Here is a 16,490-nt window from a genome sequence, read left to right as displayed (position 1 = left end):
CATGGATTGTTGTTCATTTTAATGCCTGGTACAACTAAAGGTGCATTTGTTTGGACAAATATAATGATAACAACAAAAATAGCTCATAAGAGTTTAATTAAAAAGCTGATATCTAGCCATTTTTAATGGTTTTCTTGATACCAACCAAAATAATAACAAGAAAACCATGGAAAATGTCTAGATATCAGCTCTTATATGAAACTCTTATGAGCCATTTTTGTTATTATCATTATATTTGTCCAGACAAATGTAGCTTTAGAAGAGGCATTAAAAAGAACAAGACATCGAAGAAAACAAGGTTGGTCTAATATTTTTTTTTCCATGACTGTAGATATAGAACTCCTCCACAGCAGCAATCTTTTTATATCTGTGAGGCTTCAGTAAGTCTTATCAGAGTCTATTCAATGTCTGCATGGGTCACTCAAAGTAAACAGCGTAGACTGTTGCCACGCTATACAGAGAGCTGTTCTTGAAGGAGTAGGAGGCGAAGGTGTCATTGGCTGCGTCCCACAGGCAGCGGCTGCTGATCTGCATGCTCTGTCCGGTGAGCTGGCCGATGTGGACCAGAACAACAATCTTATATCGGGGAATCATGAGGTTCTTCACCCGGGCTTTTATCTCCTAGTAGAGGCAACACAAAGAATGAAACTGATAAGAACAGAAATTCAAGGCATTCAAAAAAGTGTCGCACCAGTGACTTATTTTAAGTTTTATTTACCTCACATAGGCTTTTTGTCATGTCTTGAGACCACTTTAATTCATACTTCTCCTTTTGGAGGTAATTGGTAAGTACATCCTTCAGTATGTCTGTGACAGCAGGAACTGGGAAGCGTTTGTATGGTCCTGTGGTAAAAAAAAAAAAAAACAAGGTTAGCAATACAATGGTAAATATGTTTCACTTCTTGTGCAGTTGCTTTGTGCAATTCAAAAACAGACAAACACAAATCATTCAAAATCGCAATGGATTACATTGAAATGTTTGTGACTTTTTGATCAAGGGGTTTATTTATTAGAATATAGTAACACAGAAAGAAACAGACATAGCTTGAACATAAAACAAGGAGGCAAATAGATAAAGCTTGATTTCTGACTATTTAAATAGGAGAAAAAAGATTTTGTTTAGAAGATGGGATTCAGGGAGCACATTCACTGTAATAATATTGATTATACCTCGTAGGGAGAGGGGCAGGAGGTCATAGCGTATTATGTTGTGTTTAAGTCAAAGGTTCATAGTTAGCTTTATAAAGATCCTTATGATTACATGTAACCCATATACCTATATTTCTGAGTATTTTGAAGGTTCATTTTGAATGGATAAATGTCTGCCACTTCAACTGTTTCGGCTTGTCCCTCCTGAAAGCTAACTTTCACCTAACAATCAAATAAATAAAATTGAATTCTTGCCCAAATATTTGTATTGAACTAATCACTGCCATACTAAATTGTTAGAGTACATCTGTAGTTAGTGATGCTGTTGTGGTGCAGCATGTCTGCCATACAGGTGAATAATGGCTCACCCATCTGGTAGGTGTTCTCCATTGTTACGGCCATCCGAGCGTTGTCATCATCATGGTGTGCTACATCATCTAGGTTCGACACAGTACTTATTGAGCTGAAAGGCATTCAGATTGAAGAAAGTGTCAGGAAAAGGGCCATGGTAACATGGAAATTCTCAACCAAACATACTCTTTGGCAGAGGTGGGCAGAGTAGCCAAAAAATGTACTCAAGTAAAAGTACTGTTACTTAAGATTATAATTACTCAAGTAAAAGTAAAAGTACTCATAAAAATAATTACTCAAGTAAGAGTAAAAAAGTATGCAGTGAAAAGACTACTCAAGTACTCAAGAGTACAAGTACTGCGTTTTCTCCGGATTTATTTTTGAAAGCAACACAAACGGTATAAAATAGTAGCAAACAACATATAAAACAGCAATCTTCAAACTAAAGATACAGTATATTGCCATAAGTTGCAAAGGGTGGACCGACATCGTATTAAACCCTATGGATTAAGAATGGGATGTCACTTTAGTTCATACGTGAGTCAAGGCAGGTGACGGGCCGTTAAAAAGTGCGCATTCACTGTTGCTATGGCTATGACCAACATGACAACACTTGTCATCTGACCCAAGTAGCTGCATTTGATTGGCAAGATCATTTTCTAATGTTTTTTATTGGTTGAAAGCTGAAGACGTAGAAATAGATCTTGCATGTAATAAAAAAAAAGCTTTAAAAAAAAAAAAAAGTAACTACCATCACGTAGCCAAATAGAACGGCGTAAAAGTACCGTTCCTTCTTCAAATATATACTCAAGTAAAAGTAAAAGTATGGTCCAAAAAAACAACAACCCATAAAATTACAATTTATCCAAAAAGTTACTCAAGTATTTGTAACGGAGTAAATGTAGCGCGTTACTACCCACCTCTGCTCTTTGGCATACTGAACATAAGTCACAACCTCTACCTGCTAGGTATGATAAATAAAGATGACTAACAGTAATTAAAATTACAATAAAAGGTGCATATCGGCCCGTATTACTCACTCTTTAGTCCTGCCGGTTGTTTCTTTGCCTCTGACTCCATGGCTTCCCTCTAAGGGCAACTTGCCTGCCTTCTTGTCTCTTCTTTGGGATTTGTCTTTAAGCAGGTCAGACATGACAGCTTCCCTTTCCTTTAGTTTCTCTTCTCATGATATAAATACACTGGAGTTAGCTCAATTAATACCTAGTTAATCATATACATTTGTATATAATAGCCATGTGAGAATGTTGCATATCTAATAATAAACCAACAGTCCACTTCATTAGATCTACTTGTATAATCTAACGTGATCCAATACAACACCTCAATCCATAAATCCTGCCTTTACAACAATAATAGTGTTCAGTTTTGATTGGCACTGTCATAGAGTTATTCATTTAAACATATCTTCATTATAGGGGTTACAGTTTGCAGTTGTTAGTTGTAGTTTTGTTTTGAATTGGACTGCATTATATTAACCCATAAGAACCCACAGTGACATGGGTGTAACAAACATTTTAAATCTTCTAGACTCTCCCATATTCAGCTTCATGCTTGACATTAACTCATTGAGTCCCTAAGCCACACATACTCAACACCCTGGTGTGGTGGTCAGGTGACAGTCATGTGACTGACAAGAAGGGACTTCTCGTTTTGTTTCCCTTCAGCATGTTTTGTTTTTTAGCACCATGTATGATTTCTCAAGTACATAAGTCTGTTGTTCAGTGTTCTACAGCTACAGTAGCTTGTTGAGAAGCTGTACAATGAGTCTTATTTATATTCATATATCATTGATTTATTATTATTTTGTTACTTAAAAACAAATGTGCAATGGAATTTGTTGTCTAACAGCACTATTAAAGTCACAATTTTGATATATGTTGTAGAGATGCAAAGACAAAGGCAAATTTGTGTTTCTGTAAGCAGAAAATGTGTTTAGTTTATTTATTTTAAAATAAGAAATATCATAAACATAAATACCATAAATGCCCAATGTAATGTATACATCGCATTACAGATCTTTGACATTTAGGGGTAGTTTTTTTTAATTTTTTAAACATCATAAATGTGTTCTATGTGGTCCACTTGGTCTGTGGTATATTGTGTACAAAATGTTCCTTTAAGGATAACTGGGTCTGGGTTCTTATGGGTTAAGAGGTGTTTCTATTATTCTGGTTGCCCAATTAACATTAAAGGGAGTGCCTGAATATTTGACACCTGTCTATATTATATATTGCACTCCAGTACACCACCACCCACTGTGACTTCAATAATAAACATAAAGTAGAATTATTACATTTCTGACGATGTCAACAAAACTTGAATAATTACAATCCTTATGAAAGTTTAATTAATAGCAGAGGTGTTGGATCAGATTGAATTACATTGTACTGATGTACCTAATGAAGTGGCGAAAGCGTTTTCAATAAAAATAATAAAAAAAAAAAAAACATGAATACAGAGGAGGTATCGTTAAAACTATTAAAACTTTGCGATGCTAACTTTTTCTGGCTAACATTAGCTAGGTAATGTTAAACACAGTTTTACATATTAGATCGTGTCATAGATGTTACACAGAAATGAGAAATGAGTAAAGTTGAACACGTTTTTACCAGTTTCAGATCCTCTTGAACGGGGCACAACAAAGCTTGCCAGAGCTTGGTGTTGTCATAGCAACAGTAGGAGTCATTCAGTGGGCGGAGCTTCCTGCTGCTACAGATCGTCACCCTGTTAAGTATTCTTTTCTATCTTTGAATAAATGAGATAGAGATAAACGTCTCATATTTCCTCTTCTTTATTACCAAGTAAAACAGGTATTACATTATATTGATTTTTTCATATATTTACTTTCAAAATCTTTGGATGGGAAATTTACATGACATGTTTGCATATTCTGTGTCCAATGCAGTGAAAGGAATACAGCCAAAAAGTTGTAGAAAAAATAAACTGACAAAAAACCCTCCCATACTGGAGGACTTAGTGTATGCTCAAAAATAAGGCAAAGAAAAACATAAGCATAATTAACAGAAACACTGAGGATTTTTCTTCTTAATTAACCGAAGAACCAGATTTTTTTTAAAAAGACTAAATGAAATATTACATCTAGGCCCAAACTGTGAGTCAACACATTAAAACATTCTATAAAATGTGATGTTCGAACACATATCAGCATGTGACATGAAGCCATGGATTTGTTTTATTAATGGAATTTAAGGTGTGTTTTGTGTGCAAGTCAAACACAGGAGAATGTCAAACACCTGTCAGATGCATGGGATGGGAATATCAATGAATACATGCCAAATTTATTGACAATGAGTTTCTGAAGGTGCAACAACAGCAAAACAGAGAGTGGAGGTTTAAGTGAAGGCAAAAAGTCTCCTCTCATAGCACGATTATACAATAATAACACACGTATCATGACCTTATTGAAATGGATAAATTGGTATTGCATTGATAAGACTGGAATGGACAAATGCAGATTTCATGCGGCACCGTTTGGAGTTATTCATCCACAGTAACACTTTTTTTTTGGTACAAGAAACCCACATGTAAAAACAATAGATGAAGAGTGGTGGTGTGGTTACGAAGAACCTAATTCATCATGAGTGCTGACATCAATAAACCAAGAGACAATCACAGACACATCCATATGCCCAGAGAAATATTTGAAACATAGCTTTTTTTATGTACACTTTTTACACTTAAATATTGCTATTAGAAAATGATAAAACATTTATTCAACATGGTGGAAAAGGAAGAAAATAAAACAGGGACATGAATAGTGCTGTCTTCTTGATAGACATTTCTTTTCATTACTCTGCGATGTCCCCGATAATCCTCGTCAAGACCTCTATCAAAGATCATGGTTAAAGGAATTGGCCTCGTTTTTAAGCAGCATCAAAGGCAACTCCTACAATCTTCAGCCCAGGTCCCCTCTGTACTCCTCTCACCCCCGTATGGCACTCACGTCTGGCTCTGTATGCATCTTAAGGCCCTTTCAAACATAATTTCTGTAACATTTAACAGAATAAATGAACCAAACTCCTCCAGTGAAAGTAGCAGCTTCTGTCATTCACACACCTTTTTGTTACAAAAATTTCAATCACCACCTCAAACACCACTGCAGTCTTGTGATGTGGGGAAAGTTGATGTACCTCGGCATTGCACGTGCCCACAGTGGTAATGTAATGCTTTTTGTTCTTCAGCAGGTCTAATTGATTTACTGACAGTTTCAACTCTCTGTTCACGTGACCCGTTAGTGGCAAAATGCCATCAAAGTAGTGGTAAAGGCTGCACATGTGATGGAGGTTTAGCATTACATACATGTGCTTCAGTCCTGATCACGGGATGGGAAAGAATATGATTTTTTGCAAGCACATAAAGTATTTTGTAGAGAAATTATTATCACTTAAACAAAACAAACAAAAAATCTTCTTCTTTGTTTTGCTTCTTCTCTTTCTTTCTTCTTTGCAAAGAAAAAACATCTATTCTGCTATTAGGCTAATCACATAAATGTATAATAATAATAAACATAAACTCACCGCAGCCATACATTAAATATACAATTTGGTTTAAAACCTGGTGTGGACTTCTTTTTACAACCAGTAGAGTCGCCTCCTGCTGGCCATTAGAAATAATGCAAGTTTAAGACACTTCTACATTGGCTTCACCTTTCAGATTTGGACTCTACACTAACTACACAACTGTACACAAGTGGCCCAAAAATAATCAAAATGCAGGCTTGAGTTACTTTTTATGAAACCTTTTTGAAATTCTGTTTGACATTTAGTCTATATTTGATTAGCTTGTCTAGCTCTTTTGGAAGGTAACATCTGCCAGATGTGCAGTAGCTAATTAAGCTACTTGGCTAGCTTGATAAAACTATTTATCATAATGTTATACCTATAAAAATGAGCCTTAATAAGCCTGCATTTTGTTTATTTTTGGGCCACTTGTGTGCAGTCATGTAGTTGACTCCAAATCTGAAAAGTGAAGCTGATGCAGAAGTGTCTTAAACTTGCATTCTTTCTACTGGCCAGCAGGGGGAGACTCCACTGGTTGTAAAAAAGAAGTCCACACCAGTGCTCAGATTGACTGTTAATGAAGCTTCCCTTTGTTTTTTCAGTTCATGAAAGTTAATCGTAACATTTTGGCCCCCTACTCCCATTTGCTTCTTTCTCTCTCTCTGGACAGTGTCTTGATGGCCAATGGTGTCTTTTATTTATAAATTTTTAATGACGCTTCTACTGACTTTTATTATTTAGCATTGACTTTGTATTGTTTGTCCATTTCAATAATTACCAGTTAATTGTGTTGCTTGTCTGCACTGTATATTAAGCTGCTGCTGGACACCTGAATTTCTTGATGGGGATCAATAAAATATGTATCTAGAAATGTCTCGATCGGTGTTCAGTTGGACCAAAAGTCGGGATGATTATTTTTTCTGTTAAGAACATTCTGGTTTTAACCTGTTTTTAGCTAGCCAAAATTAGCATCCAAATTAATATATATAGTTGATACATTTGTTCCTCCAGCTCCACCCTGTCATCCAAATCCATCCATCATCCAACAATGGTCACTTCTGGCTCAAAAACACCAAGATGGCGACGGGCAAAATTCAGTTTTTCCTTCAGAACAGTCGTCTATGAACCGATGGGTGAAGTCATCATAGCAGCTTCCACTTCTATTATACAGTCTGTGTTTTTTCAGTTGATAAGGTGAATTTAACAAATAGTAGCCTATTAACATGGACTGCTGCACTTGTCAGTAACATAAGAAGTCTTTTTTCTGAACACCCGATGAATGCAAATCCAATATTTACTCTTTATTCTATATTCTATTCTACATTTACTCTGTTTAAACTATTTTAGTCTCTAAGAACTCCTGAGAGAATAATCTGGCTTTATAGCTGCTACAAGATCAAGAAAACCACCAATAATTTTCAAAAAGTTGGTCACTAACCCTTTCACATCCAGTAAAAATAATTATGTGATATTCATAATGGCCTTTTTCCACTTAAAAAACTTGAATTTGAGACAAGTTGAATCCCTTTTCTCTACAAAATATAAATAATGTGCTTGCAAAAAAAGTTTCAATGTGCTCAAAATTCTCCATCATGTGATCGGATTGAGGCGCAAATATAATTCCATATAAAAAGCACCTTCAGATTAAGAGTGCTGATGTTAGTCCAGCGCTGCGGGTCATTTCGAACCGACCAGTCACCTTCAATCACAAGACTGATAGAATAGGCTGTGACTTTTCAAAGGCTATCTACGCAGAAACATAAGTTCTGCTTAGACAGCGATAAAGATCGGTCACACATGGTGGGAAAGAAAAAAATCTGAGTCGAGGTGGCAGTGTAAATCAGATGTAACCATGGAACCTATAACTTATTGAAATACAACTGCAAAGCAACTATATACTACACTTTTTGTTACATTTTTCAGTCTTTTCCACCTTGTTTAAGATTGTTTTAATATTATATAATCTATTCACATTATCTTTTACAGTGCATTTGCAAAGACGACCAGTTTGGGGAAAAAAAACGAAAACAATGAATAAGGCTGGATCACCGATGAATCCACAATTATGTTAACAAGAACAAAGAATCAGGGTTTTCCTATGTTTTACTCCATGTAAGCCCATAAGTGTTTCAAGTGCACAAAACTAATGGTTTGTATTTACTTGCATAAACTCAGCAGCAGTCAGTCTACTGAATATGATGTTATGAAGTCAAATATCATCTGTGTGTGTTCTGTTATTCTGTTTAATCTTAACCATTATTTCTAATGGTTACTAAGATAAAGTTTCAAATGCACTAAACATGGGATGGATCCATAGTCTTCACAGTCAAAAGCCATTGATTCTTTTGGTTCCGTTCACAAACAGGTCCCCTAGTTATCCGCCAAATATTTCCCTGTGAAGCAAAATGAAACAGGTCAGAGAAGTGGAGAGGTTCGGCCCGGAGCGTCACACACATTTATGATATATGCAAACTGACCTGCAGCAAATCTCTTCTTGATCAGCGATAGCCGGTAGCCGGTCCCAACCAGCTGGATGTCGCAGCCTGAGAGAGTGCATCCCTCACTGCTGAACTGGACTGACAGCTGCGTGGGTTTACAGGGACCTTCTGTCATCTGGAACCGGCCCAGGAGAGCCCCTACTCCTGCACAACACGGATACAGTTCTGATTCTGAGTTCATTGTTTTATGTGTGTGTGTGTCCCAGGCAGTGGTGAAAGATCAGGATTTGGGTTAAAAATAAAGTTTGTCACGTAAATTAAGTTACATACACAAAGGGTGGCTTGTGCAAAGCCTAAAGGCTAATTGGCGACCTGGGACCAGTGGTGGAAGAAGTATTCAGATCCCTCACTTAAGTAAAAGTACTAATACCACACTATGAAATTACTCCACTACAAGTAAAAGTCCTGCATTCAAAACTTACTGAAGTAGAAGTAGAAAAGTATCCACATCAAAATGTACTTAAAATATCAAAAGTAAAAGTACTAGTATTCCAAATATATTATTGTATTATTATTGATGCATTTATGTAAGCAGGGTTTGAATCAAGATAGGGCTCATTTTAACAACTTAATATACTGTTATGAGGTTTATTTAAAAAAATATCTCATCACTTTAAATGTATCACGTTTTTCATGTTAAATCTCGACCTGTAAAGTAACTACAGCTGTTACAGCTGCTAAATGTAGTGGAGTAAATAGTACAATATTTGCCTCAAAATGTAGTGGAGTAGAAGTATAAAGTAACATAAAATGGAAATACTCAAGTAAATTACGAGTACCTTAAAATAATACTTAAGTACAGTACTTGAGTAAATGTACTTAGATACTTTCCACCGCTGGATTTCAGTTCTGTCCAGTGACTTAAGGGAAGATTATATAAGAACATGAATGAACACAGTAATTAATGCTCACCTCCATTTTCAGATCTATGAGAGAGACTGGGGATGTTCCACTGTATTGTCTGCTGCTCTTGATTCCTTTTCAGAAAAAAAATCCACATTACAGAGGACATGACATTTAGCCCTGAAAGTCCATGTTAATACAGAAAAAAAACGTGAAGCTAGTGTTGAGACGTGCGTTTTCTGTCCACAGTCGCTTTTTTTGATTACAAAAACCTAAATTTCAAACTAAGAACATGGCATCTTAACATTACATAATTTCGGCAACAAGAGTAGAAAATGGTGCTAGGTTGGCTTTAGTCAACAGCAAGGGCCTATTTACACAACAACGCTCTCAGGTGAAAACGTCAAAATATTTGATCAGATGTGCCTTTTGTTTAGACGGTGACAGCGATTTGGGGGCACAAAGAAAAAGAAACAACCCTCCAGATTGGAAATCTTAAGAATGCTCCACCATCTAAAGGGTTGAAAACACAAAAGTGTCTCTGATCAGCTCAAGCTGGCTCTTGTTTTTTTTTCTGTACGTGTTTTCGTAACATCCATGTGCAGTGCAGTCCGGGCAAACGAAAACAAACATGTCGGACTATTTCCATCAGTCAGACATTCAAGTTGACCTGCAGCTCTGATAACTATCCAGGAGTCATTTCAGCAGTTAAGCAGAATTATCACAGATAATATAACAGAACAGAGAAGGCGCATTAATTACCTAGGGCAATTTTTCAATGCACCAATTCGGCGGAGGCGAAACAGACAGCTTTGACTACTCCTTCACCTCTGCCCTGGTCAACCAAGGCGTCCCACAAGGATCTGTGCTTGGACCCTTCCTCTTCACCATATACATGCTCCCCCCTTGACTACGGCCATCACTCCCTGACTCCGTTGCAGAGACACTGATCCATGTCTTTGTAACAACACATTTGGACGACTGCAATGGAGTCTTGTCTGGGGTTTCCAAAAATGCCCTGGACAGACTCCAGTACGTCCATAACTCAGCTGCCAGGGTCCTCACTGGCACAAAGACCTGGCAGCACATCACCCCCACCCTCATCCACCTCCACTAGCTCCCATCAAATCCTGCATTGACTACAAAATACTCCTGCTCACATACAAATCCCTCCATTCCCTTGCCCCCCAGTCCCTAGCTGATCTCTTCCACCACTACACCCCATCCTGGAGGCTGCGGTCCTCAGACACAGGGTTGCTCTTCATCCCTCCACCAGACTGAAACTTTTGGATACAGAGCGTTCAGTGCTACAGCCTCCAGACTCTGGGACTCTCTTCAACCGGACATCAAAACTTCCTCATCCACAATATTCTACAGGTATTTGTAAAAGCTTATGAAGATGAACCTTTTAAGAAGACAATTTCAAAATTATACACAAGTCTTCAATCTCTTAACAAAGAAATGTACTAATGTAAAATCAAGATGGGAAACTGAAGGCAACGTCATAATCTCACAGGAGAACTGGAAGGAAATGTTCAAACAACAATGGAAAACAACAAATTCTCCACTTTGGAGAGAATATTCATGGAAAAATCTCAATCGCTATTTCTGCACTCCATATCAAAAGAGGTCATATTCCAATCAGACAGAATGTTGGAGATGTTGTGGAAGCAAAGAGGCGAATCAATATCATATATTCTGGTGTTGCCCTGTTGTGACCCCATTTTGGTTGAGCGTACATCAAATTCTAGAGACTGTGTTTTCAACAAAAATAACTTTTTGTTTAAATTAGTTATATTTGGTGGATCTAGAGGAACTGGAGAGGAGGAATAAAGATAAATATTTACTGAGAATATTACTGGTGGCCTGTAAGAAATCAATAACGAAGAAATGGCTGAAGAGGGAGGCACCTAGTGCAGATGAATGGATTGATATTGTGTACAGATATGTACATATGTCTCTACCATAAAACCGGATTTCAGGTAACCTCAGATTGGACTATCAGAATACTTAATTTCTTTGAACCTTTCCCTTTTTTCTTTTTTTTGGGGGTGTTTTCCAATCCCCTTTTGTACGCTTTTACTTTTCCCTTGATATTTTCTGTATTTGTCTATAGGTCTTCATGTTGATTGTTTGTTGGTTCATTTACATGTAAAATCAAAAACCAATAAAAAGTAAATGACAAAAAAAAACTGCCTCATCCCTGGACACCGTATGCATGCAGATTTCCCTCTTAAGACGCTTGTCTAAATGTGGAATAAAAACTTAGAACGCAACGCCACTTTTGGGTTTTCTGTCCAGATCGTCTCCATCTTTTTTTTTCTTATAATATTTCATACATTTATACAGGGTCTATTTTTTTTTCTCAGGGTAAATGTATATTGTAATTGTTTGTAATTTTATTCTATTTTGTAGATGGGGTAATTGTATATTGGATTTTTATAGTATTGTGATTTTGTATGTAGTTGTAAAAGCCCAACTAGGGACAGGAGTTGAAAATTAGCTGAAGCTATATCTCTATATGCAGCACATTGGATGCATGTCCTGTATCTATGCTAACTGCATTGTCCCTATCAAATAAAATAAAATAAAAATAAAATAAAATCTAAACAGGGCCTAGTCCTGAATGCGAGGAGTCCTTACCAGGTGGCGGGGGGGATCATGGCCTGGAGTTTGGCCATGCCTCCGTCCACAGGAACCAGGAACTGGATGTCGTGGAGTGGCACGGGAGCAGCCATGGCCTCTGTGTTGTATTTGTAATCTATTCTAAGGTCGGTGTTGTTGGTGTCACCTCGCCAGCTCACCGCCAGGTTCAGAGGTGTGGACTGGATACCGTCTGCAGACACCTGAGACACACAGACACACAAAACGGTGAGACAATCTGGACGGATAGATACTATAGTTAGATCAAGTCTATACATGGATAAATGGATATTTAATACCTGATATTTGATCATGTCAACGTTGTAGTATGTTGCCTGAGGCTTCTGTTCAGCCACTTTTTTCAGATGGCTCATCAAGTTTGGCATATTTACCCAGAACTCCTTGGTGTCTACACCCGCTGTTGTGGAATCACTGAAGGATTAGAGGAAGGTAGTTGATTCAGACAATCAACATCAAATTATTTCATCATACTTATAACATTAATGTACATACGCCCAAAAAGTTGGAATAATTTAGTTTTCGGACACAATCCTCTGTTAATTGTGGTTTCATTTTCATTGTGATATGTTTGGAAGAGATTGATTAATAAAGTGTTGAGAAGATATATACTTTATCTGTCAATAATAAATCGCATTGTCACAATCATTTCATGGAAAGAGGTAAAAAAATATTTTATTCCAACCTCATGGGCGACCATGAAAAGGTGCATCTCAATAAATTAGAATATCATAGAAAAGTTTATTTATGTCAGTAATTCAATTCAAAAAGTAGAAATAACACATTATATAGATCCATTACACACAGAATGAAACATTTCACGTCTTAATTTATTTAATTTCTTGTAATTATAATGATTATGGCTTACATTTAATGAAGACCTAAAATTCAGTGTCTCAAAAAAATTTAATATTACAAAAGTTTTAAAAAATTATGTTTAATATGGAAATTTGGCCTCTGAAACACAATACTTGGTTGGGGCTATTTGACTTGAACTACTGGAAATGGACTTTTCCATCATATTCTGATGTATTGAGATGCACCTGTACTTCCTATATTGTGTTTGGCTGTAATGTGATTCCTACCAGCACAGCAGCTGTGGATTGGGGAGGACCTGCTCCAGTCGGCTGTAGTTGCTGATGCAGAAGGTGAGGATGGGTTGACTGGGGTGGCTGGCGAAATGCCTGGTTATGCCCGCGGGGAAGGACAGCACCATCTCCCCTGTGATCTTCACAACACATCTGGGACAGAGGGGGTGAAGATGCACATCTCAGAGATCATTCTGAACAAAAAGAGACACTCCCAGAATCCCTTTAGTGTCAAAACTGAAATGCAAAGAATGCATCTCTATCTGGACACTCTGCATCCAGCTACTCATAAGGAAATTAAAAAACGGTCTCTGTGTTGCATCTTTTTCTGGATTTTATCAATGCATACCAGTGGTGGAATGTAACTAAGTACATTTACTCAAGTACTGTACTTAAGTACAGTTTTGAGGTACTTGTACTTTACTTAAGTATTTGCTTTTTATGTATTTTATACTTCTACTTTACTACATTTAGAGGAAATATTGTACTTTTTACTCCACTACATTTAGCTGACAGCTTTAGTTACTTTTCAGGTCAAGATTTAACTGTTTTTAGGCGATTGGACTTTTTCTTTTTAATTAAACCTCGTAACAGCATATTGACTAGTTCAAATAAGCCCTATCTTGAGAAAGTTAAAATGTGCTAACATAAATGCATCAATAATAATAATAATAATCTAATAATATATTTGAAATATATCATACAATGTAAGTTGGTCCATTCTGCATAACAAGTACTTTTACTTTTGATACTTTAAGCACATTTTGATATTGATACCTTTGTACTTTTACTTCAGTAAGTTTTGAATGCAGGACTTTTACTTGTAGTGGAGTAATTTCACAGTGTGGTATTAGTACTTTTACTTAAGTAAAGGATCTGAATACTTTTTCCACCACTGATGCATACTGGTCATTATATCCATAGGTGTCATTTACATACTGTCCAAAACAGGAAAATGTGCTCCTACTTGCTGGGGTCTGCGCCTTTGAAGTAGGCATTGATGGTTTCTGTGAAGGCAGCTGCAACTGGCAGAGTGTCCTGGGGTCCCATGGTGAGCGGACTGGGTCCTCTGGAGCATCCTGATGAAAACACACACACAACATTTAAACTTAAAATACACATAGACTGTTTGCTTTACACCTTCCCTATATGCTCAAATATTCAGCTATGGGTTATACGCAAAGGATAAGGGAGTATAAATGTAAAAAAGCAAAAATATCACAACAATCCATCTAGACAGCAGATTGTAGGTGAGTGAGCAGGACATGGGATGGGAGAGGCAGCAATACTGCGGCTCAGTGAACATAAACGTGAAGAGGACTGCAGGTAAAAGGAGGGCAGGTGCTTTCAGCCCATGCACTGGTGGGACTACCGTCTGGCTTGACTCACCTTCAAAAGCTAAATAAAACCTGCCGTGGTCAAACCATACCAGAGGCTGTGAGGCCTCTGAGTGAGCAGAGACATGAGGAGGAGAGAATCATGGAGAAGGACAAGACTGTGAGGCAAGGACACGATGATGAGCAACAGACAACATGGACACGGACAAAAGACTGTTTAAAAGAAGTAGAGTAAAGCCAAAGTGCCTTAAACCTGCATTCTTTCTAACGGCCAGCAGGGGGCGACTGTATAGAAGTCTATGAGAGATTGACCCCACTCCTCAATTGATTTATTACCTCAGTGTAGACTTAAATAGCCGTGAACATTTTTTCTTGCTAGAGCCTTGACACTTTCACAGTGTGTTTTCAGTTCGTGAAAGTTAATTATAACATTTCGGTCGCCCAAAAATGTTGTTTACTAAGAAGACAGCTGATATTTTTTGTCTGGTAATTATATGTTATTTTAAGCCTGTTTTAAGCTAGAAAAACTTAGTATCCCAAACAAGCTAGATAGCAGTAGTTAGTGCTGGCATAAGCTGGTAACCTAGTGTTTGCCAGCATCTACTGTTCATATGCACAGTGTCCTCAGTTTCTCAGTTATAGTCACGCGGCTTAGCTAAATAAAGGGGACACGCCAGACAAAAGCACCAATTTTTTTTTCCACATGCTCTCTATCATCATAAGTTTTAATTTTTGATGGGAGCCACTTCATCAAGATTGCGGATCAGAGATGGCAGCCATATGAAATCTATGAGAACCAATATATCTTCCAAGCCGCTTAGAAGGTCAATCTTGGTGTCAAAATATACATTTTCTGGGTCAAAGAATCCATCAAAGCTATTGAGAATATCACTAGATGATTATTTGATCAAATAGATATGTTCATTTTGGCCATGTATTTACATAATTTCCAACTCAGTTCCTAAGCGGTCGGACATACAGGTGCATCTCAATGAATTAGAATATCATGGAAAGTTTATTTATGTCAGTAATTCAATTCAAAAAGTGGAAATAACACATTATATAGATCCATTACACACACAATGAAACATTTCATGTGTTAATTTATTGAATTTCTTCTAATTATAATGATTATGGCTTACATTTAATGAAGACCTGAAATTCAATGTGTACATTTTTTTTATTCTTACAGAAGACCAATTTCAAAAAGTATGTTTAATATGGAAATGTTGGCCTCTGAAAAGTATGTCCATCTAAATTTATATGCACTCAATACTTGGTTGGGGCTATTTGACTTAAACTACTGGAAATTTACTTTTCCATGATGTTCTAATTTATTGAGATGCATCTGTACACTAATATAGGTCATATACAGTGCTATTCGGTTCACCCCTCGCTATCTTGTTGATGTATTGTCTCTTCTGGCTCCAAAAAACCAAGATGGCCACGGCCAAAATGCCAAATTTGAGGCTTCAAAACGGTAGTCTACAAACCAATGGGTGACATCAGAGCGGCTAAGTCCACTTCTTTTACACAGTCTGTGACACGGACTGAGATGTGAGGCTAAAGAAAGACAGAAAGAACAAGATGACTTGCTGGTGGTGTACCTGCTGCGGACATGTTAAGGTCCCTTCCTAAGGTCGGAGTGGATGCTGCACTGTGTAAGGTGATGGAGGAGATGGAGGAAGAGCTCTCTGCCCGGGCCAAAGGGGCCAAAGGTGGGGGGCTGCCTGAAACTGGAGGACTAAAGGGCCGAGTCTGGAAAAACCACACAACAACAACCAAATCAATGAAGAGAATCAACAGTTGACATTAAATGAAAAAAAAATTTTTTTTATTATATTTACAGGGAAAAAAAAAGAAGTAAATCCAGTGCTAAGATCACTATTGGGGATAACGATATTACTTAGGTTTCCTCTACCAAATTTTTAGGGCTATTAATTGATGAGAGGCTGTCATGGTCAGAGCATATTAAACTTAACAAAGTATTGAAATCTATTGGTATCATCAGAAAAATGTGTG

General features: G+C 37.2%; 2 protein-coding genes across 2 annotated transcripts in view; both read right to left on the bottom strand.

The window, feature by feature from the left end:
- Positions 1–268: 268 nt before the first annotated feature.
- dynlt5 (dynein light chain Tctex-type family member 5) lies at positions 269–6,137 on the bottom strand. The gene is made up of 5 exons (XM_059344629.1): positions 4,131–6,137; positions 2,541–2,679; positions 1,518–1,612; positions 719–843; positions 269–621 (listed from the first exon to the last, which is right to left on the bottom strand). Exons 2-5 carry the CDS (start codon positions 2,651–2,653, stop codon positions 418–420), a joined length of 537 nt encoding a protein of 178 aa, XP_059200612.1. The 5' UTR covers positions 2,654–2,679; positions 4,131–6,137; the 3' UTR covers positions 269–417.
- Positions 6,138–7,425: 1,288 nt separating this feature from the next.
- sgip1b (SH3GL interacting endocytic adaptor 1b) overlaps positions 7,426–16,490 on the bottom strand; it is a 35,997-nt gene continuing 26,932 nt past the window's right edge. The window contains exons 15-22 of the mRNA XM_059344495.1: positions 16,076–16,226; positions 14,099–14,210; positions 13,129–13,284; positions 12,325–12,457; positions 12,026–12,228; positions 9,452–9,516; positions 8,519–8,683; positions 7,426–8,434 (exon numbers count right to left, since the gene is read on the bottom strand). Of these exons, the coding sequence (XP_059200478.1) occupies positions 8,412–8,434; positions 8,519–8,683; positions 9,452–9,516; positions 12,026–12,228; positions 12,325–12,457; positions 13,129–13,284; positions 14,099–14,210; positions 16,076–16,226 (1,008 nt within the window). The 3' untranslated portion in view covers positions 7,426–8,411. The remainder of the gene's footprint in view (positions 8,435–8,518; positions 8,684–9,451; positions 9,517–12,025; positions 12,229–12,324; positions 12,458–13,128; positions 13,285–14,098; positions 14,211–16,075; positions 16,227–16,490) is intronic.

Source organism: Centropristis striata, chromosome 11 (assembly GCF_030273125.1).
Source record: "Centropristis striata isolate RG_2023a ecotype Rhode Island chromosome 11, C.striata_1.0, whole genome shotgun sequence".
Classification (NCBI taxonomy): domain Eukaryota; kingdom Metazoa; phylum Chordata; class Actinopteri; order Perciformes; family Serranidae; genus Centropristis; species Centropristis striata.
This window is presented reverse-complemented; position numbering and strand designations above follow the sequence as displayed.